Source organism: Accipiter gentilis, chromosome 6, assembly GCF_929443795.1.
Source record: "Accipiter gentilis chromosome 6, bAccGen1.1, whole genome shotgun sequence".
NCBI classification, from domain to species: domain Eukaryota; kingdom Metazoa; phylum Chordata; class Aves; order Accipitriformes; family Accipitridae; genus Astur; species Astur gentilis.
The window spans coordinates 32060555-32083750 of record NC_064885.1 but is presented as its reverse complement, the minus strand read 5'-3'; the positions used below and the strand labels follow the sequence as shown (position 1 = coordinate 32083750).

Below are 23196 nucleotides of genomic sequence, written 5' to 3'. Positions count from 1 at the left end.
TGACGTGCCGTTACTCAAGGAGCTCACTGGCGGTACCTCCGTACGGCATTGCTGCGCTTGGGTCTTCCCTTCTGGGCCCTCCCAAGATAAAATGAGAGGCTGGGTGTGAGCTTCTGCTCCGTGTGCTGGTGGACACCTCTGGTTCACCAGACAAATCCCTTCCTCTTCTCGGGCGGACAGGAGGTACACAAGAGGCTGGTTTTGATTGTGGTTCAGAGCGACTGCAGAGGTTGACCTCTGGTGTGTTGCTGTTCAAAATCACTTATCGCTGAAACCACAGGGAAATGAGTTCCCACAGAGCTCAGCTCTGATTTTCCTCTCAGGTGATGATACGCTGGGTGGCCTCCATCCACTTGCACCGGTGCCTGGACCTCATAAAGTGAAGCCAGTTTGAAACAGAAAGTTAAGCTGGTCCGCCTGGTTTCTCTGCCCAAACTCTGCCATCCTGGCTGGCTTTTGTCGATTCTGCTGGTGGTCATCTCTAACATAGCTCTGGGAGGACATAGGCGCTTTGGCTTTGTGGGGTCCTTGTAGTGTATGACGAGCTCCGCCAAAGAGTGAGGATGGCCAAGCCCAGCAGGAAGGCAGTGAAGCCATCGCTGCCCGGGCCCACCCTGGCTCATCTCAGCATATCCCCACTCTTCAGCTTGTGGGTGCTCACAGGGAAAGAGGAAAAAGCTTCTGACACGTTTTGGCATTTCCATCACTAGCATCACACAGACTGTTTTCTCTGAATTCCAGATTTCCTGACAGTGGGAACTTTTAAAGGCAAAGATGTTTCTCCAGGCAGTTTAGAGAGGGCAAAAATTACAAAAGTCCTGAAATATTATCTACTAGCAGCTAAGAAACTGCTTTTTCTCTTTTCTTCCCCTTCCTTACCAAGAAGCAGGTACTTGGTATAGAGCCTAGATTGGAAAGTAATGAAAGTCACAAAATTTGCACTTAGCCTTAACTGGTGTAAATCATTATGGTTCCAGTGGACTCACTGAGGAAATACTGAGGTACAGCAGATCCATATTTAGACTTTTATAGGTACAAGTAGGCTTACATATATAAAAAATTTAAAAACTTTAGTTCAGTCAGCATCTCTATGGAAACACAAATCATCTCGAACCACAAACAGCACAAGCCTGTTAGGCTCATTTGCATTACAAAGCTAGAGGGACAATTTAATTTAGCTCAAGTTTGGGGTTTCATGTATGCATATATATATAAAAATACATGTATGTTTGTGTGCGTGCACGTGGCATTTGCAAATACACATGCAGAAATACCTCATATGTATCTCTATAAAAATAATTCCAGTTCTTCTGCAAAACAGACTATTATCTGCTTGGTGATAAATCCCTCCAGAACTTTCATTCCCTTCCAACCTGCTAAATATTTGCGTTATTACCTATTTCACTTTTGAACTTACAACTCTTCTTTCACATATTGGTGGCAAACTCGGCTTGATTGCTGCTTTGTGACATATATAGTTTAATTGGTGAAGAATTGAAGGTGATCTTACAGCCTAATAGGAAATGCTCAGTAATAAAACACTGTGTGTTTTGCCAATGAAGCCGTGTTGTCCAGTTTTACCGCATGCTGTTCTCTTCCTTTGCAGACTAACTCATTCATAAAATCAACTTTTGGAATAATATTATTTAAAGGGAAAAAAGGGAAGGCTATGTTAGAGCCAGATATCTGATAGGGAGAATTATCACTGTAATTTGACATGTTGGCTACAATGTGAATTTTAATGTATTTTCCTGCACACAAGTGGCTTCTGCATTTTGTTGTGTTTTGCCTTTTCAAGGTTGGTTTGAGGCCTTTCAGTTAAGGAAATTGATTTGAGAAGCCACGGTATGAAGCAGGCATTAATACATGTCACGTAAAATGCAAGAAGACCTTTAGGAATTTTTCTGCTTGCAAGGGAGTGATCTTAAAATATAAAACAATTTCTAAATGTATTCAAAAAAGTGCATTCGTAGTTTTGAACACATTTTTTGTGCAAAATATTAAGGATGTTGTAACAAATCCATCTCACATTAGAAGTTCATGGTCCTTAATTCTAATACATACCATGGTCCATCACTGTAAGAGGTAAAATTTTTCATTAAATTTGTTTAGGGTTTTTAAAGGTGGGGGGGGGGGGGAAAGGATGTTTATATTTTGCATTCTGGCTAGGAAGAAGTTCATGGTACTGTGGCTCTGTGTTTTTTGCTGTGTATTAATCCTGTTGAAGTCGCTGCTGATCCAAAATAAATCTGGATTGGTATGGGAACAGCAAATAATCTGTACTCGTTCTTAAAGCCCACTGAGAACAATGAGTTTTACTCACACACAACGCTGCATTGCATTCTGTCTTTGGGCCAGTTATGGAAGTGAGAGTCTTGCATGTGAAACCTCTGTGCATTTTAGTCTTTTGTAGCACCCCGTCTAGCATTAATGCCCAAGTCCTAGTTAGGAAATGAACTGGTGGAGTGCGTGTCCTCATTTAAACCTTCATGTGTTTCAAGGGCATTCCTGGCCAAAAACCTCAGGAGCTTTCTCCTCTGGGTGGGAGGTGGTGGGCATTTGTGTAGGAGCAGCAGCAGAGTTGTCATGAGACCATCACAGAAACATGTGGCACGACCAGTCACTCTCGTGCTTTTTGCCAGCGGTGCTGTGCCCACTCAGACCAAGTCAAAATCTGAAGCCTCTCTCTTAACTTCTCCCCTCCCAAAGGCCAGAGAGCACAAGACCAGGGTGACTGATGAAATATGCTGGTTTCTGGCACCAAGATATCCATAGTAGAAGACAAAAATGGCAAAGCCAGTTTCTGACATGGAGAATTGCTGCAAGTTTGCCCTGTGGCCAAAACAGAGTTGACGAAACCCCCACCACTGACCAGCCCAGCTGTCATCAAATGTTTCTGTGCTGGACTGGTTAAGACACCAAATACACTTGTCAAGCTCTCATACCTCCAAATAGGCCTAGGTCCTTTCACTGTTCTTGGTCACGTTTGAGTGGTTTTGAGACACTGTGTCTCCCAGGTGGCTTTGTGGATCTTTCATGTGGATTCTGGTGTATTTGAGGGGTGGCCACTGTAGAGACCTGGGAGGACTGTTGTTCCTAGATCTCAGATCCCTTGTATTCTCCTTCCTCTTTCTGAATCTAGCCTTAGGCCTGGGGAACCACATTCCTTTGTAAGGGGGCCTGCACATTTTCAGCATCCAGACTGAGTGCCACTGAAATCACTTGAGACAGCTTGTGGGTTTGGTCCAGAATGGCGGAGATCTTAACATTGATCTCTTGAGAGTGATCTGCCGATTTGGGGAGGACAAAAGTGTCTTGTAGCTCTGATTTAGTACAGCATCCAAATCCATGCTCCTTTGAGGCAGATTTGCTAGAAGGAGCAAGGGAGCAGTGTCCCTTTGGAAGCTGTGTCTGTTCTCACTAACATGGCACAAGTGTACGAGTTCCCTAACCCAGTTGGCCCAGAGCAGCCACGAGTCACGTTGTCCCCATGTACGTATATAATACAGGCATCGGTGCATATGGAACTTGACCTCCTCTTCAGGCATCCCTTCAGTGTTGTGCACCGTTCTAGGTGAGTGCCATGGAAATGAAGTGGGGAGACAGCTGGAAATCAGGAGGTAAAATTAACGAGGCAGCTTATGCTTCTGGCATGGTTTAGGTGGTGGTGGCTGCTCATGATTACCAGGCCTCAACCACTGCATCGTTTCCGCACTGCTGGAGGTTGTGTTTCTTTGCTGCCTGCTGCAACCAGCATTGACACGGTCTCATGAAACTTGCAGTGCCCAAAAGGGGACTGATGGCTTGCTGTTTTCTCATTTTACACAGCTTTTGTCAGTTTTTCCACTGATTTAATACCTGTGATGGAGATATTCGCTTGGAAGTTTCATCTTTGCCTTGGAAACATCTGCTCACCAGTGTCCTTTGCTATGACTGATGCACTTCTCTTGTACTGGTTTAATAATTTTTACAGTCTGCCATCACTCACATAAAGTAGATACCTCCGGCACTTGCGTTTGAACTGAGACTAATGCTCTTGCTCTTTGCTGTTAATCTAGTGACTAGGAATTTTTTGTTCTCTGCAGATGAATAAATACAATCTGCCAGATCCCCTCCTGCTGTCACAGGGATATATTCTTTCTTAGGGTTGCTTTTTGCTTGTGGAGAAAGGCAGGCAGCTTGCTGTACGCTGCCTGCCTCCCCCCAAGCGTCTTATCCCCCAGAATTTCGTATCTCCACCCAAGTGTCCTCTTGCCAAAAGTCACCGATCGAAAAATTCCGCTGGATGGGATTCAGAGATGGTGTAAAATGATTGTCGAAGTTGGTTTTCTGTCAGTGTGAGACAGTGGCTTCCCATAGTTTTAAAATGCTAAAATAGAGCAAAACCAAGTAAAATGATAAAGGCTTATTTAAAATATTCTACTTTGGCATTTAATGAATAAAAAAGACAGAAAGCTGATGTAAAATGAAATACAAGGTGAAATTCCAAAATTCAGAGTTGAATTTGTGATTTCAATGTGACATTTCAAAATTTCCAGATGAATATGTAGTTCCTTTCTACCATGAGAATAGCAACAAATGTCAAAATGTTGACATTCTTCACAAAACAGTAATTCTGAGTTCTAACCAGTACTAGCTGTATATCAGCTGCTGACTCTGTGATTGCTTCTGGGTGGATTAAATTAAATGCTGTTGCTTCTGTTAAAATGAGGAGGAGGGAAAGAAGGCAGTGGTGTCTAACAATGAGTTGAGAAGCTCAGAGTTAGGACTTGGTGGTACGCTGTGGCATTGAGAATGATGTTTTCCTCTTCAAGGTATTACAAATTTCTGCATCAAAATCTTTGTGAATTTCTTCAGGATTTTCATGTGAAAAGGTGCTGGCAAGAGGTGCAAAGAGGTGTTTTCATAACGGCATGCTTATCCCAACTGCAGGAATCTGACACAGTCTGGTTTATTCCCTAAACTTTTGACAAAGCCCAATTCTTGGCTTGAAATGTGTTTAACATTTTCATTTCGGAACTTTACTGTTTGTTCATTGTATTATATTTTTATTATTTAAGCACGTCATATACTAGCAGGAACCAGCTGATGACAGAGCAATTAATCAGATTTGTCTCTTAGGAATCATATATTTGAGTTGCTTTCCTGAAATAGAGAAACAAGTTGCCAAACAATTACACGAGTAAGTTAGGTCAGCATATACTGAGTTAGGTCAGCATATACTGAGAAACCAACTTAAATTTACAGCTTCAGGATGCAGCTTTTGCAGCTTTAGCCTTTAGTCAGCCACAATGGGCTAGTAATATAAGACGAATAATGGAGAAAGAGGCTTTTGGCATAATACCTGGATGTTCTTTCTTGCTCCTTCTTAAAATAAGCTGAGGACAATGCCTCCATACATGATAAGGCATGGGGCAACCTTGAAGTTAATTAAGAGCCCTGTTCCTGTGCCATTTAACTCCTGATAACCAAGTGTCTACCTCAATAGGTACTTCCAGATCATGTTACAATCTAACAAAAAAGGATGTTGTATCTGAGGCCATAAATGTAGTGAGTATATATTTACCTGTAGGTGGAAAGGTATATTTACATCTGATGGGGAGGCTGTCTGGTTTTTGAGCAGTGATGCTTGCCTGAACCCTGGGGCCAGCTGAGCTCAGGTCTCTAATGGGCAGCCTGGTCTGGAGCATGGTGAGGCCAGGACAGTTAGCCTTGCTACTGGTTTACAGCTTTCAGTTTAAAAAGCAGCACCCATAAAAGTGAGTGCCACTTAATTAATTCACAGGCATACTCTGGCTGTTATGTGTGATGGTGCTGCTGATTACTGGAGGAGCTGTTTCCTTCCATTTTAAAATACACTTGAGTCCAACCACATGGTAATTCTTCCGAAGCCAACACACCAGAGCACATGGTGAAGCTGTTCTATCAAATAACCTCTGTGTCATTGTCAAGTTCATTGTAATGAAGCTAGGACATGAGTGGATAGGGAAACTTGCCCAAGCTTAGGCACCATTCAGCTAGGAGAGCTGGGGAGAACGAGGCGACATGGAGCATCTTGGTGTGATTGGACGGCTCTTCTGTTTGAGGTGAGAAGGGGAAGGGCTCTGGCTGCCCTGTTGGTGTGAAACTCTTTGGGCTTATGACCCAATGGTAATGCCAGTGTTAAGACAAGGAACTGCTCGTGTCATTGTGATGCTTTGGGTGATGTGATATTTTGGTCATGTTATTTGGCATGGATCGTCCTACGTTTGGGTGATTTTCTCGCTGACCTCTATGAAGCATATTTGTGGTCTTAATCCCATTCTTAATGGCATGTGTGGTTCGTTACTAAAGTGCCACTTTGTGTAGGGAGCTGTGCACAATTTAAAAGATGATTCATTTCTCCATTGACAGGCATGCTTGTCCACAACTAGACTCTTGAGCCTAGTACTTCTGTAAGCAGGCAAGTTAGAAAATGGTCGTGGTCCATAGTGAGCAGTGCGAGCCATGTAGGATCCCACCTAAAATAAGTTATACAGTTATAAAGAGTAGAAAGTAGTCTATAATGGCTGCTGATATAATGTTTTTTCATCCAAGAGTAATGGTAAGAAAAAGTTGGTAATACATGGTTACATTTACTGATCATAAATGTTCTGGTACTAAACTATCTTAGACCCCCACATAATAGGCTTCCTGTTAAGATTTACCTCTGAATAACTATAAAGAAACACAATATAGTAAATTAAATAGCAGCCTTTGGGAAAAAAAAAAAAAAAGTTAAAAAAAGAAAAAGAGGTCTCCTATCACAAGCTGAAAGAACTCCTGCAAGACAAACAGAATCTGCAATTATACTGACAGTTTTGTTCTTAAATGAAAATAATAGTGAATTATAAAGCTGTAAAATTGTTTTCACAACAATATTTTGTTTTTATAACTCATACTATTTCACTTAGTAGCTGCCTGGCTCCAGAGCAAGTTACATAACATGATATTATGAATCTAGTGCCTCAACTTTTTGTCTAGGGAATTAATTTAAGGGCTCTAAACTTTCCAATCACATTTTCTTCTTTGTTCCAGACACAGTGTATTCTCTCTGCTTGAAAAAATATCAGGTGAACTGTGTCTTGCTTGTAGCAGAGTAGTACTCATATGCCTCTTTATCCACACTAATAGGGCAGTGACTTAGTTTTATATGGATCCTCAAAATAGCCCAGATTGAAATGTGCTGCCTAAAGTCAGCTACATAAAACAAATTAGAAGAGTGGAGCTGCTGTGTGTTAGCTGATCAATCTAGAATTAGCAAGGATTTTCCACAGTGTGGTTTAGCACCAGCACAGACAGATGAATTATTATTACTGTCAGTATCACTCATTCCCCCCAATTAAATCTTTTTCTAAACAAACAAACAAAATTTCCTCAAATTAATTGGCAGTAACTTAAACTGATGTATTAGGATTACTTTGGCCATCAGTAAAATGGAACTACACCTGAGCTATAAAACAGCAGATTAGCTATAATAATTTTCATCCCATTATTGCCTAGTTAGACTGTATTTTACCAACACCTGAAGGATAGTTTTTTTCAGGGGTTTCCTCCAGCTTTGTGAGAGCTAGTCACTCATTAAATGAATCACCTTCTTTTCTGTTGTTGCTGTGAGAGAGCTTGAAGTGAAAACTCATGGCTTTTTCAGGGAAGAAAAATTACGTAAGTGGCCAAGTAAGCTCCTGATGTGTGTATGCCACTGATGGATTCCTTCTAGGCTGTCGCCAGGAAGCCCTGTGGGGTTTATTTTTCAGTCTAAGTCAGATGACAGAAGAAATGTCCATGAAGAAGTGCCCTGCAACATCTGTACTCTTGTAAAACTCAGTTTCGTGAGTCCCTTGCAGACTTAAAAGTCCCAAGTGACTATTGTGTTCCCCTGGTCTGATGATCAGCATCAGAGAGGTGCCCTGCACCTCCTTCTCCGGCTTGTGTTAGAAGGCAGCTCTTCTGTTTCCTTTGCCGCATCAAAGTCCTTTCTCCGTCCTGTTAAGCAACACTTACTCATGACCTCTCTTGCCCCAGGCTGCATCCCAAGAACGTGCTTTAGAAACACATCAATTCTTGCACAGCCTCATTTGAATACTCCAGTTAAAATTTTCTCCTGAACCCATTTCCTTAACTGCATTTCTTGCAATCTAGATTTTTCATGACTTCTACATGTTTCCACATCATTTTTCTTGAGGGTGCTTGTCCCCCTAGGCTTAAGCTTAGAATTGGGCCTTTTGCTGCTGTTGAATTTCCAGATCACTGAGCAAGTGATGGATGAGTCTTTCTAGTAGATTTTAAGTACAAAGAAACAACACAGTTGTATTGCAGGCAAATGTGGCCCTGTAGGTAACAAAGGGTGTTGGAAATGCATGTGCTTGTGTTTGTTTCTTTGTGAGATTGCTCACCAATAAATATGTCCAAATACAGTTTTCAGATCTGAATTCAGCTTCCCACCCACCTTTCTTTACCCTTTCACCATCAGGTCACTTTCTGGTGAATGAATACAGAACAGCAATTAAAACCATATGTGTAATTAAAAGAAATTCAGCATAAATTTCAAGTATGAAGATAAGAAAGGTAAAAGGATAAAGACAACTGGAAGCTCAGTTCTGTGTGACCTGCTTTTGAATAAACAACATTATATTCCACAGTCAATTATCCAAAAAGTACAATGTGTTCTGTTGCCAAAAAAAGGTTGTCAGATAGAAGTGGTTAGTCAAAAGGACACATGCACTGGAGTGAACATTAGTCTATTGTACTCAGTATAATATTATACACACAGAGCTGGTTTGTTGCTGCCTTTTTTTGTTTGTGTTTTTTTTTTTAATTTTTGACCACAGATGAGATTATGCAGCTTTTTAATATTATTTCATAAACATCTAATTGCAGGCTTCAGCAAGAGGTGCAGGAATTGCTAGGGAAATCAAATAAGGTATGCTCTGTGCAGTCCAATAATAAGGCTTCCAATACAAAAGTGGAAAAACAAGTCATTAGTTACAACCATCGAACGGAAGAGGTCTAATGGGAGCCACAGGATAAACATTCCATTTTATTATGTCTTCGTTATATGTTTTGCAAGACTCCGTGGTTATAAATTAAAATTGCTTTTTGCAGCAGTGGCTGTAAAAAGTTCAAAATCTGTGAATGTACCTATTATTTTATTTATATCACAGCAGGCTGCTAGAAAAATTAACTTTTTTTCCTTCTCTTTGTTAGTTAAAAGATGGAAAATGCATACAAATGCATATCTGCAGGCAGCACTCAAAAATTCCCCCCTCCCCTTTTTTTTAAATCAAGACAGTATCAATTTAAAGTGGGAGAGAAAAGGCCGGGGGAGGGGGGCAGACCCAAAACATCTCAGATAAAATTAACTTCTTTACCATTGCATAAGTTGGTAGGGTCTGGTGTTTGTTTAGAAAATTAAATTAATGCTAGCGAAAGTATCCAGACTGTGTGCTTTGACAGATGAGATGGGGTTTATACTTGAGACCATGTCACTGACAAAGCGCAGAAGACTTTCCAGGGCTCTTCTCCAGTTGAACTGGCAGTCTTGAAGATGCTGATTACCAGCAGAAAAAGCAGTGTTAGAACAGGATTTTCCCATGCTGTCTCCTGCCTTCTGAGCAGGCAGGAGACATGCTGCTGTGTGAGGGAACGTGTTCAACCTCTGACTCTCCACCCCAGACTCTTTTCTGAACCTTCCAGCAAAGCAGTTTGTTTGGTTGGTTTTTAATTCAGCTTTTGGAAGTCACTGCCCCAAGGTAACAGCCAGAGCAGGAGATTTGTGGAATGGAGGTTTGTGGTGATTGGAAACATCTGTTTCTCCTCCTAAAAAGGATACAAAGGACATGCAGTCCTAAACTGTCATCAACCCTTCTTCCATTTAGGAGTTAATCATTGACTGTGGATCCATAGATAGATGCTTCTCGAGGACAGGCTATCCCCTACCTCTACAGTAGATTGGTGACTTTCACCTTGCAAATCCCAAGCGTCAGCAAATTATTTCTGAGCTGTACTTCCCCCTGATCTATGAAAGCCTGTTGTCGGAAGCTTAAATTCATTATGTGGGGGCCTGCATGTCCAAGGGAGGAAAAAAAAAAAGGTATGCAAATTAAAAGAGGCAGAAAACCACTGCCCTAGGGACTTTTTTACTCTTTCACATTAGCATTCCCCATGGGCCATTGAGGAGGCATGCCAAGGTGGTCTCACAGGCTGGGAATTCCTGCTGTAGGCGAGGACAAGGTTCGTGAGCATCTTTCTGAGGGACTGGACAGAAAGAGCCTCCAGGGAGGGACCGTGGCACATGCCTAGGATAGATCAGATCAAAGCAAAAAATGATACGTGTTTCTGAGTCTACACAGTGCTGCTGCTGCTGCTCCCTGGTTATCACCATTATAATTTTGCTAGTGTTGCTTAATAATTGTTCTAAATACTAGATAATGCCAAGAAATCAATACCATGGGACCTAATTGTTTTTCTGTCATCAGGAAATTAAAAAAAGCATGTTTAGTGCCAAGAGACCTGTTTTAGAGTAGAAACCTGAAATTTTCTACACAAGCTGAGTTCCTGAAAACTTTGCCTCCCACTGTGCTGACAGTTTCTGAGAAATTATTTTATTTCCCATTTTAGATGTTGGACAGTGACTCAGTATGCCCTGGAAATACTATCATTCTAGCAATTTTCTCATGTGGTAGCTCAGCTTAATGTCAGAGAAATGGGTAGTTATGAGTCCAGACACTATATCGTCGGACTTAGATTCTAAAAATAAGTGTTTGGTTAACTTTTAGTTGTCAACAACTTTTCTACTGCCACACATGCTAGAAAATGGAATAAGTGTCCTCATGCAATTCCAGGCACTCTCTGTGGTCAAGAGAAGTATCTATAGAAGATTAAATATGCTGGTAATAGAGATAAATGCTGTGGCCACTCTTGCCATATAGTACGTATGCCTTGTGGTATAGAAGTTTGGGAGCAGAAGAGCTAATTGTGTACTAAGAAGAGCAAGTGAGCAAGTATGGGTCTAGATAGGCCTTGCTAGCATGCCTCATTTCTCAAATGTCTCCTTTCTGGCTCTAAGCTAGGTAGTTTAACCTTTTTCCCTCTTAGTTTCCTCTGTAAAACGGGTATAATGTTTGCCTCCTGTATCACAGTGGGGGTTTTGAAACTTGATTGTCTGCAAAGTAGTTTTAAAGTCTATAAATGCAAAGTATTATTCCTATTTTCTATGCGAAAGGCAATTGAAATCATGTGCAGAGCCTCTCACAGCAGGCGCAGTGGTTATTTGCAATGAAGGATATTTCTGCACCTTTGCATGGAAATGAAGAAAAGACCTCTCTTAAATCTGTGGCTATTAAAAACAGTTAACTTTTGGCATTTACGTAGTGTTTTATATTTTCAGAACCCTTTTATGAATCTTAACTAAATACTTCACAAAGCCTCTGAAAGGTGTACAGCAATATCCTGCTTTTATGGTCAATTCCCCATACGTGCAGAGGGAGAGGAGAAAGTAACTCAGCTGGGCTCACATGGATAGCAGGCACACGGCTTTCTCCTCCATCGGTCTGCGTCTTGGTGCAGTGACAGAGCTATAGCTATGTACCTATGCTGAGGAGATAAAAAGGTTGCCTCAGAGGTGGAGAATGAATTAATTGAGTCATATGGTTTTAAGGATGAGTTAGCTTTTAGGACAGTGAGGTATATACATGCTAGCCTTGAGGAGAAATGCAGCATTCTGACCTTGTCTGGATCTAAGGGCTTTGGTGGGATTTAGGATAAATGTGGCCTACTCTCATCTTCTGTCGAGTGTGTGCTTAGAGTGGGAATAGACAGTGCCTTGCTATGGCATAAGTCCCTGTTTTATTTTGTTGCCAAGCATGGGGAAAGGCCCGTGAGATCAGGCATGACTATTAGCATCCTGGGCTTTTCTGTTACTGAAGCATCTGCATGTTTTATGGTGAACCAGATGCAAAGAATGTGGGAAATAAGGAAGAGGATAAATGTTATTTCCCAGTGTTTGGGATTGTTTAACCAGTTTCCTTCAGTGTTCAATCTGGGATGGCTCATTGGATGTTTGGTGGCCACGTTATGCCCCATTTGATTTTAGAAGGCTGTAAAACAAACTTATTTATAAAAGGAGCTGTTTTGCAGCTGGAGTCAGGCTATCTCTGTACAGTAATTCCAGCTGTTGTGAGTTTATGAGATGAGAAACCAGGAATGGAAACATGCACACATCCAAAAAAGCCACAGCGTATACAACACCACGTATACGAAGCCCATATACAGAATATGTATAGAATAATATTTTAGCAGTGAGTTTGATCTATGCTATGAAGGCACTTGAGTTGTAATGTACAGGTTACCATTTTGTGGTATGTGTATTGGACCAGAGTGATGTTGGTATAGCTGTGTTAACTTTGGAGCAACTATGTTGATTTAATAACAGCTGGGAGTATGTATCAGAGACTAACATAGTGTTTGTCATCTGGGGTTCTCAAGCAACAACTAGGAGACTGAGTAAATCACAGAGCGGCCTCTTCTATTCTGTTACTCCCTGCCTGCCTAAAACAATTACACATTGAACCTAATTCTAATGTTAGAGTAACTTTACGGTTAGCTCTAGGGGAATTGACACCTTATACTTGATGGTAAGTAGGAGAGCCAGGACTGGTATATACTAGCTTTAACATTTTTTGATACTTTCTTTGGTGAGACATTGGTTCTGAGCAAACAGAGATTTTACTTCCCATGTAACAAAGTATTTGTGTGTGAGTTCTTGTAAAGAACGAGAAGAGGAATGCAGTAACAGAACAGCTCAAGTAAATGACACCCCGCAGTGGATACCCATGCATTTCTGGGGCGGTTTGCTGTAGCTTTCAGAGTGGGATGTGACTGGGGTTGTTTGTGCACAGACACCACCAGTGATGTAAGACTGGTCAGAAAGGACTGTTGGCTGTATAGGTGGAGAGCAAAGATGGGTGTCAGGATGGGTTGGTTGTGAACATGCATCCTCACAGATACAAAGCAGAAATAATATTGAAAACTAGGGCCATTTTTGCAGATACAAAGCAGAAATAATATTGAAAACTTGGGCCATTTTTACAGACACAAAGCAGAAATAATATTGAAAACTTGGGCCATTTTTACAGATATGTACTTCCTCCTAAGCTTTCTTTCCAAGGCACCTACTCCTGATTTTTCCCAGAAGGACTTCTCTGAATCTCACATCCTATTTTTCTTGGAGAGAGGATTTTTCCTGCTTCTCTTACGTTCTGCACAAGAGGCAGCTGTTCAGTTCTCCTCAGCAATGAATGTATCCAAGTTCTGTGTGTGAGGTTCAATATACAAGGTCCAGAGCATTGTGATGACAGTGAGCAAGGCAGCTACACTGAGCTTTTTTTGCTGATGAGAGTTTATTGCTGATGGTTTCATATCAGCTCATATCTGCCTCAGCTGTTCTGCAGATGCCTTTCTTCCCCAGCACTGATTTTTCACTTGAATCGCAGGCGACTGATTCCTCTGCAAAGGTGTGCAGCTTTTCTCAGACCTGTGTGATTGCCACTGGATAGATTTAGATTGGCAGGACCCCAAGAGATTTGAGTGCTGGGAAAACCATGAGGACTCATAAATCAGGAGACTACAGGAATGAATGTAAGAAACTACCTGACAAAAGGAAGCAACCTGGCATCTGCCTGACATACGCTGAGTGGATTTGCTGTGGGATAGTAACACCCACATGCATGCGCACATATGTAGTCAAATATCAGCTGGGTAATTGCACTTCTAGAGTTCTACCCATGTTCTCGGTGTTGGCTGTTCACCTGTGATCACCCATGGTTGCTGCTCCTTTTGTGCCTCCTATCCAATAAGTTCAAAGCACTTTAATGCTGAGGACTGCAACTTATGGCCTTCAGCTGAACATGGGCAATGAGTTGTTTTCAACCAAAAGGTGGGTTAAAGTGGCCAAATGTCAGCCTTTAGCACACTCTGATCAAATGATTTGCCGGTTTGGTTTGACAGCTTGGACCCTATGTTATCTTCCTATCCCCTGGGGGTTACTGTGGATGAGCTGTTCCACACTGATTTCCGACATAGGCCTGCTTGCCCCAGGCATCTGTGATTCAGGTGGCTCATTCTTCTTTCACAGGGTCTCTGGTGGATCTCTAAATCTGCCCACAAGGGAAGAAGCCTGGGGACTTCTGTGTACACGCGGTAAAGGACCATAAGAATGCCTCTGAATAGCTGGCACTCTTCATGCAGGCGGGGAAACCAAACCTTGCTTGGGTTAATTAACATGCCCAAGTCCAAAGAGTGAGTTGGTGCTGAAGTGGGGAAGTGAACCCAGAGGTTTTGACACGCAGCGGTCTGTGCTTCCTCTTAAAAGCAGAAGTTGTGATGGCACCTGTCAGGTCTGAGGGTTGTTGTGTGAGGCCATCCAAACCGCCAAATCCAAGTGTCAAGTGAGTCAGTTTTCCTTTGTTCCTGCTGCACTGGGTTGGGCATGTCTGGGTGTCCTGGGAGCTGCTGGGCACCATGGGTGAGCTAGGCCAGGAGCTGGAGTTGGAATGTCTTTAAAGTGATGCTACAGAACAACATTGCCTCACTAGCTGGGGTGCACAGGCACCGGGCAGCAAGCAAAGCAAACACGGGTGCGTTTGTGTGTTTGCACATCAGAGCACAGCTGCCTTGTCTGCTTGTTTCAGAGCACAAGGGAAAGGGGACAGCCAGCGGTCACCAGCCGCCTTTAGTGAAACGTTATCTCAATTAATCATTTGGTTGTGTTGTTTATTAGGGGATAGCACTGTCCACACAGCACGTAGGTTTATCCCCCACCTTGTCTTAGTCCAAAGGCTAGGGCAGCCTGACAATGGAGCAAGCCCAAATTCCTCCTGTGGATGGCACTGAAAGAGCAAACCTCAAGAAAGGCTTTAAGTATAGCTCAAGACATAGTCAGTCCTGCTTGTTAGATCTCTCCCTGTTCTCACTCTCTTGCCACCACAACACACATTAGTACTTGCTGATTCATGAATGTACATATTCCCATCTCCTCACTCTACATATCTCGCTCTTGCATCTTCTAACATATAAGAAGGAATTTGTGCAACTGGCTGGCTTCTGTTGAAAGCATCGAGCACCTTGCAGGTTTGACCTTCAGCATTTCTCTCCTTCACTGTTCATGTTTTAACATGAACGTGTTTTAACCTAGAGGCCACAGGTCACGACCAGGGCCAGGCTTCCATCATGTTTGATGCTCTGTTGACCCAGCAGTGTTTGTCCTGGTTATTTCTTGTAGCAGTGAGTTCCAGCAGTTCATTGCTGTTTCCTTTCCTGTTTCCTCAGCACCCTGATCTGTAATACCAGCAGCCCTTCCTTTTTTTACTTTTTTTTGCCAAGCCAAGAGACTGTTAGACTCACCAGTTCCTGCAGTCCCCTTTGTTGTGAAAGGCCATTGGATATATCCATTCCTCTGTTTATCTGGGTCATTTGCAAATCTGCTGGTGCCACGTATACAGATCAGCATCTTGGGAGACTTGCTAATTTTCCTGTCAGTGCATGAGCTGTTCTGGTCCCAGTCTTTGCTTTGGAGAGTTTCCCATTGTCATTCAGTGTCTAGGGGGGAGCTGCTGGCTTTCTTGAGCACCTTTGTTTGCTTGTGCTGGGACACTGGCACTTGTGCAGCTGGGGCCGTTGATCTGTGTGTATTTGCCGTATTGTTTGCTCTTGTCACACCATGTGTCCTCTAATTACACTGTCCTGGATGGGTGCCATCAGGAGGAGGACAAGACGTACAGCACAACATGAGATGGCACGGAGAGGTTTTACTCATGTGTGAGGGAAGACTTCATACTGCCCTTTTAGCAAATGTTTAATATTCACAGGAATGTCCAAAGTGCTGTCCTTGTTCTCGGCGAGCTAAGGCCTGGTTCTGAGCAGTTGCAAACAGCCACTCATAGCCTTGGACATGAGGCTCTATGTGATGTGAACACGTGGCTGTTTTCACATAGGTCTTCCATCCATACAAGTGGTGTCTTTGATGCGAAATCACCTTTGAGTCGCGAACCACTTACTGATCCCACCAAAAGCTCTCTGGCCAACTGAGACAAATCCAACTTTGAAAATTGTACTAATGCAATGTGATAGCTCAGAAACATCAAGGGATTTTTTTTTGTTTGTTTCTTTTCAACCACAAATGGTTCTGTTTGAGGTTTACCTAGGGTCAAGCTGCAAACTATAGAGCCAAATTTTTACTGTGCTGATGTTTGGGGCTTAGCTCATTATAAGGAGGCCTGTCCTTCACTGGGATACATAATCAGATTTGAATTTCACCTCAGAGCCAAGAACTGATCTATAAATGCTACAGTTGTGCATTTTTCTGTAAAGTATGTATTTATAGTTAATGTAACGCTGCCACATGACTGGTAAACAAGCAAGTCCCAAAAGTAAACACCGTAAAATAGGAAAGTTTTGGACAGGATTTACATAATCAGATTTCCCCTAAATATTTTCAACTATTATCTTTTGTCTAATGTTGTCATTGTCTCGTTTGTTTGTTTGTTTTTTGTTTTTCTTAATTGACTCTACAGATTTCTTTTAATGTGAGCTACACACCATGTTTTACCGGTATTATGTGTCAGGGAAAAATGTGGATCTGATTTGGAGGGAAATCCTGTTCAGGCATGAAGATAAAGCAAGGCTTGTGTAGTAGGTGCAGATTAGGTTTGTTTTCATCCTTTATCTTAGTATGAGTATAGTATTTATGTGGGGATAGGTAGTGCTCATTTCTAGTGCAAAACAAGTCGTTGATCCTCCTAAACTGAGTGAAAGTAGCTGAAAATCCCAGGGAAAAGTAAAGAAGGATTTTTTGGGGCATGTTCCATCTCAGGCTGGAGAATGTAACTTTTGCTTTTTGTATCGTCACATGTGATCTTGCCAAAACTTCTAGCATGCTCATAGCTCTCTGTCTTCACTGCTGCTTGGCTTTTTTCGACTTGTGATCATCTCGGCTTCATTAATAACAACTAACCCCTTTCATCACTCTGTCTCTCTGTTTATTTAGAGATTGACCTTTTGAGTGTTTGCACTAACAGTTTCTCTTTGTGAAGTGTTCAACCTCCAAAAATAAGTTCCATGAAAGGGAATGTTATTTTTCTCTTGCATACTTGCAGCGTTCGGAAGACGTGCTTGTGCACCTGTTTATCAAAAGAAGCACACCCAGCTGCTCTTGCCTGTTTTGCCCAGAGCTTAGGAGATGGTGCCCTGTAATGAATGTTAACAATTGTGATTTGGACTGGAGAGCAGCAGTAGGATGTATTGGCAGCAGGGATCATAAGGGAGTCAAATACCTTATTTTGCATCCCCTTTGAAAAATCCCCTCTCAGGGATGCATTACTAAACACAGTTCCTCCAGAGCTAGCTACATACATGAACAGGATTTTCTACCATGTGTTGGGCTGGCTATGAGACAGATCCTGCAGAGCCTGCAGCATTTAGAAGAACAAGAGAAATACCGTCTCTTTATTTCCTTACAGCACCTAAAATACAAATAAAAGGCAGAGAGATCTTGCGTATAGAAGAGCCTGCACGTTTCCAATTTTCTGTAATCCTTGGCTACAGTCAGAAATAAAATCTAAATACATTAACAGGACAGTGAGGTCTTGGTTCAGCAGTTGTTCTAGAGGTGAATATGTTACCCTCTGAGCCATTGATAAAATTTCCCATATGAAGAAGGGAAGGCAGAAAGTTTCAGCAGGAAACAGCAGAAACTCTGACCAAAGTTGAGGAGCAAGCACTGAAAAAGCACGGAAGCCCTGTTCCCTGCAGAGCAAACCAAAGCTGAGGAATGGGAGACCCAGAGAAAGCAGGACACTAAGGATTCATGTCTACCACAAACAAAAGCAGCTTTGAAATGGTTGTTGTATAGGACAGCACTTAGGTAACCCAGTGCTCAGAATTAGGCTAGAGTGACTCTGAAGGGTTTTGACAGAGCTCTAGCATGCGACTCCTCTGCTAGGTGTGAGAGAAAAAAGAAACCACAGGGAAATGACTGCAAACCCCCTTGTAAAAAGCTTTGAGAAATCTTCCTGTCTTTATCTTTTCCAAATTTGTCATGTCAACCTGAGCCATTGCTATTCCTACATCTGTTACACTACAAAACACAGCACATGTGCAAGCTGCTGAGTTGCTGTTTAATGAAGCATAGTTTCCTATTGCCTGCGAGACAGTTTTTACAGACATGAGGTTTGCACTTCGGTTTGGTTACTAGAGGCCAGCCCTGAGCTCAAGAGACTGCAGCGTTTTCAAGTGAGGGACAATACTTCTGTTATTTCTGCACCTCATTGAGCAACCCTGTTGAATTTACTAAGACTGATCAGATGAAAGCCATGGTGAGTTACCACCTCTTGGGCCCCATGAATAGCTATGAGAAGTTAGTCTTTGCGGTATGTGGTGTCACCATTCAGCTGCACTGTCACCTGCATTGTTGTAACCACATGGTGCAGGAAACAGCAATGCATTAAAAAGAGAAAACATGCTGCTCCCATTACAGTCATTTCAGACTCAAAGCCTGGTCTGGCCATGTCCTCTGGTGCATAACAACTTTCACTGGCTGTGGGTTCTGGCACCCACGTCGCACTCAGGTTTCTCAGTATTCAATCTGTTGATTAAGAGCCACGTTTTGTTTAAGTCCTGTAGGATTTGCAGCTGGCCAGGTTGCTCATGCTGAAATACATGAGTGCTGTGCCTTGCAGGGCCCTGTGATCCATCTGCAAGAGCCACTAACCTCCTGGGTGTCACTTGACCAGTCCCTGAGCCTAGACATGGCTGGACTCTTCCTCAGCCATTAACTCATGCTGGTGCTGATGCCTATTTCCCAGTATCTCTGGGTTAGCCTGTAAAGTTGTTCATTTTATTCTTTCCCCTTAATTCATTATCTCTGAATCTGTCCAAAGCATGCTGCCTTTCTTTGGACTGGGTTAGAGTAGGTTTGGCTTTGCTCACTGCATTTATACCGACTTTTCCTTCCTGGTTATCTGGCGGTAGCTTGCCCAGAATCCATGATTTATTCACCTGTTTGCAGCTTCAGTCACTTCTTTGCTGTGGTCCTCACCCTTTTCCTTTTTGACACCACCTCTGTTCAGGTGCCTGGGTGGACCATGACGGCCATGACTGGGACCATGATTGGCATTGGTTGGCCCCTGGTGTTTGTCTTCAGCTTCATACATCTGCACCCTCCTTTTTGTCCATCGTGAGAACCCATTACTCCCTCCATGTTGCTGCTGTTCTGCACTGACAGTCATGCTGGTAGCGTTTGGTGCACAGCTGAGAAAATTAAGCAGAAAGATTCACACCCAATGGTTTTCTTTGGGTTTTGAGTCATATTATGGGGACAGACTGAAGCATTTAGCACCCAACATGCCGTTAGTGTGCTGAAAGCAAAATTTTAACAATGTGGTCATCACCGTAACTCTGCTCCATCACAGGACAGCAGCTCCATAATGCAGGAGCCAAGCCGGGCAGCCTCTGCTCTGCTTGCATTTTGGTGGCATTACAAAAAGGGCGCTTCAGAGATGAGCAGTTGTGGTAGCCCAGCTCTGTGCATCTGTGACCTTTGGTAAGGATGGGGCATCATTTCCTACATGCCGTGTCCTGCAGCAATGGGGAGCATGGGACAAATGGGGTGACACTGACCAACAGGGAAAAGTGGGGGTCACCCAGTGACTGTGTGGAAAGAGGTAGGGAGGGGGAGTAGGGAAAATCCCTGGTGACAGTGGAATATAACTAGTAGGTCCCTGCAGTTGTCTCCCCTTTCTGGCTACACTTTCCCTCTTGATTTCCAGCATGGAGAGCAGGAGGGAAAGCCAAAAGTCTTTCCTGCTGGCGGAGAGGAGCAATTTGGACATCTCTCTGCCAAAAGTGTACATTCTTGAGGGAACAGCCAGATGCCTTGGCGTCACCCAAGATGCTTCAGTTCATTGAATCTTAGAAATGTAAAGGCCATGAGGGATGGAGACTATCTCATCCCATTCCTGTCAGTGAAGCAGGATTAAGTGTATCCCAGGGAGCAGCTCCCAGACACTTCTCCTGGCAAAGGCTACTTCTGGTTGGGAATCCTGCTGTTGCTACCGAACACCTCCTAGGCTCCTTACCCAAATTCCTGCCGGTGTGGTGCCACAAGGACACCCAGGCTCTCCCAGTATATGTTTGTCAAGCCAACCCTGTCAAGGTGTTTCCTCCATGCCAAGTTTGATATCACTAGAGATGGAGGCCTGCTGTGGGGTTGGTGAGGTGCAGTGCTTTTAGGAGTAGATTTGGTAGGGTTTGAGACATGGGCAGCCTTGTCTTCTCTGTTCTTAAAAGAAGGAAATCTGCAGTTCTGTTGCCAAATGGTGATTTTTTTTCTACAAACTAAAATCAAGGCCTCGAACCCTACTTTTGCAAACACAAGTTGAAAGCTGATCTTTCTCATTAGAAGTAACTGTGCAGTGAGTGATACTGCAGCTGTAACACATTGCAATCTCTCTTCTCGTTTTTCTTTCCTTTGAGGCCAATTTTTCTCTCTGGCACCCAGCATTAGACGTATACATCTATATTTGGCTACTAAAGAAGCAGCCCGAGGTATGATTTTCCATAGCACAATGCATTTGACTTCAATAGGGGCTGCAGGGATGGAGCAGTTCAGAAAAGCTGACCTCTGATTTAGTGTTTACAGATGCAACTCAAAGCTTCACTTCAGGCACGTGAATTTGAAAATGTTTGACCTAAAGTCCTTTTCCCCTTTCAGTTTATTGCCAGCTCTTATCTGGTCATTACTGTAGCAGGTCACCACATTATCCCTTCGCAGCAGCCGTCAGTAAGTGTCAATTCCCAGCAAATGAATTCAGCAACTTGCCAATATATTTTTTTTTATGATGGCTATTTAAAGATGACAAAAATCATAAATCTTCCAGGCTTGTCATTGAGAGTTTATATTGAGTTTGTTGATGAAACAACTTCACAGCTCAGCTGAAGAGGAACTGCAGGGTTTGAAGAAGCAAAAGGCTTTTGATAGTGTGCAGTAGTCCAAGAAATTGAAGATAAAAACCAACTTGCTGGCATTTTGTCCATATTCCTTCTTGCTAGTCAGAGCGAGGGCTTCTCTTCGCACCCCTGAGAGAGTCTGAGCATTTTCCAGCCGCTATAGAGGCCAACAACCACATACAGCAAGGGGATGTTTTTAACCCTGGGGGTTAGAGAAGTGGAATTAAGGCCTGGAGGGCGGCAGTGGGGGCGAGCATAAACTCCCTGAGCGCAGCAGCATTTCTTTTTCTCCCTCTTCACATCCTGCAGTGGAAAGTTCCATTGCAATATTGTTGTTTTACAACTGCAAATTTTATTTGCTGAGGAAAGTTTGAATCTTGTGGACATTTTGATAATGACCAACACACACTCCTCCATAAATCTGTTTGGTGAATCCCCTGGTTGCCATTTGCATTCTCATCCTCTGTGCAGGCCAATGGCTCTCATTGACACTTACTTGCAGTCAATGAACAGACTAGCAGAGTTTATGGAGTAATTGCAGCATTATTCAACAAGTGGGAAGGTTTATGGCTTTGGGTGGAAGGAAGACACAATTCTAACAGCTAATGTAACTGCTTTAGCAACTACCATAACACCAGGTTGGTCCATAAAACTCCAAATTGGATTGAAAATAAAGTGTCTAAAAAGGCTGTTTCAGGAATAAACCTCTATTTAACAGAGAGGAATGGATTTTAGCTGGTTTTAGTTCTTGAAGTTATTTTAGGTACCATTCCTTTTTTCTTGAAAAGCAGGGATTTGCTGATCCTCCAAGCTTCAGCTGACTGCTGTTTCTGAGAAGTGTGGCACAGTGGTTCTGCGGTAGTATATTTAGCAGTCAAAGTAAAGTTAAATGTAATAGTAATATCTTCTGTTATAACAATAGTTATCTTGTGTATCTTGTATATTCATTCAGTGAAACAGTCACTCTTGTGTTTCCCCCCAAGAAAAGCCCCATTCTCCAGAGATAAAATCAGACCATGAGATAAATCCAATACTAGATCTTGCTAGCCTCTGAAGAGAAGTTATAGTTTGAAATCCTGGCCCTTGGTTAAACTCCCACTGACTCTGGCTGAGCCAAAATTTCACCTATGTTATAGTAAGCACCAATTTTTTTCATTTAAGTGAATTTGAGTCACATCAAAGGCCCTTTAAGTGTCCTTGTATTTTTCAATCTTCCTGCAAATTACATTCTCATACTCAACCAGAGCCCCTATAAAATATGCATGCATTAAATCAAAAATCTAGCAGCACAGAATTGTCTTATGTCTTGGTATAGAGTGCAGAGCCATTCTTTCCTTTTTGCCTTACTGTCTCAGAGGATCACAGCTCCAGTGGCAGGATGCTGTTGTTCTCTGAGATGAGTTTAGAAACACAGACCCAAGGTGAAATTTCCTGCATCTGTATTAGGCACAAAGGCAAGTGACTCAATCTTCAAAATGTTGTTCTGGTAGCATTTCCAGCTCACTTCATTGAGCTGCCAAGATTCATGATTTAGATGCTTTATAGGTGGGTGGGTGTTTATATAGCTATACTATCTGTATAAGTGGATATTGTATGTATTATGCATATGTATACTATATACTTGTGTTTATATTATTGAAAAACCTTGGTCTTGTTCTCCCAGCAACTCTTTTTTGCTGGTACCCAAAGCAGAACGTGGAGAGGGTATGTTCAATTGACTGAGATTGAAGGAGTGGAAAAGGGATGTTGCAAGCATGCCCAAGCAAAAGTAAAGTAAAGCAAGTTTAATGCAAAAGGTTTCAAAACATCGACCTCTGTGCATCAGGCCTAAAGCCCTTACTAGGTTTTAAAAGTGTTTTTGCTATTGCCGGTTCCTCAGTTGGAGTTATTTTAAACTATCAAGCAAAACTACAAAGCCTTTTCTGTGTAATTGCTAGAGGGTCTCGGAAAAGTAATTTCCACAGCAGAGTGCAGTGAACTGTGACACTTGGCCTAAGAGAGCAGCAGTAGGTTGCTGTCCTGTCTGTGGAACAGCCCCGAGTAGCACAGCACAGACTACTCGCCTGTGCTGGCTATCCGCCATGCTAACAATAATGTGTTCTGCAAATATCTCTCTAGTCATGCATATTTTAAAATCCCATTTTAATAACTGAAGGCTTAATGCTAAACTTCCAA

At 42.5% G+C, this 23196-nt stretch overlaps 1 protein-coding gene across 21 annotated transcripts in view; it reads left to right on the top strand.

Annotated features, from left to right (window-relative positions):
* The window catches only part of LPP (LIM domain containing preferred translocation partner in lipoma), a 552127-nt gene that overhangs the window by 420493 nt on the left and 108438 nt on the right, over nt 1–23196 (top strand). Inside the window, exon 9 of one of the 21 annotated variants that reach the window (XM_049803006.1) lies at nt 14153–14236. The exons of 19 other annotated variants lie outside the window; for them this stretch is intronic. In XM_049803006.1, the coding sequence (XP_049658963.1) occupies nt 14153–14221 (69 nt within the window). In that variant the 3' untranslated portion in view covers nt 14222–14236. Of the gene's footprint in view, nt 1–323; nt 2108–14152; nt 14237–23196 lie in introns of those variants that run through there. One more of the 21 variants, XM_049803008.1, reaches the window with a different exon arrangement.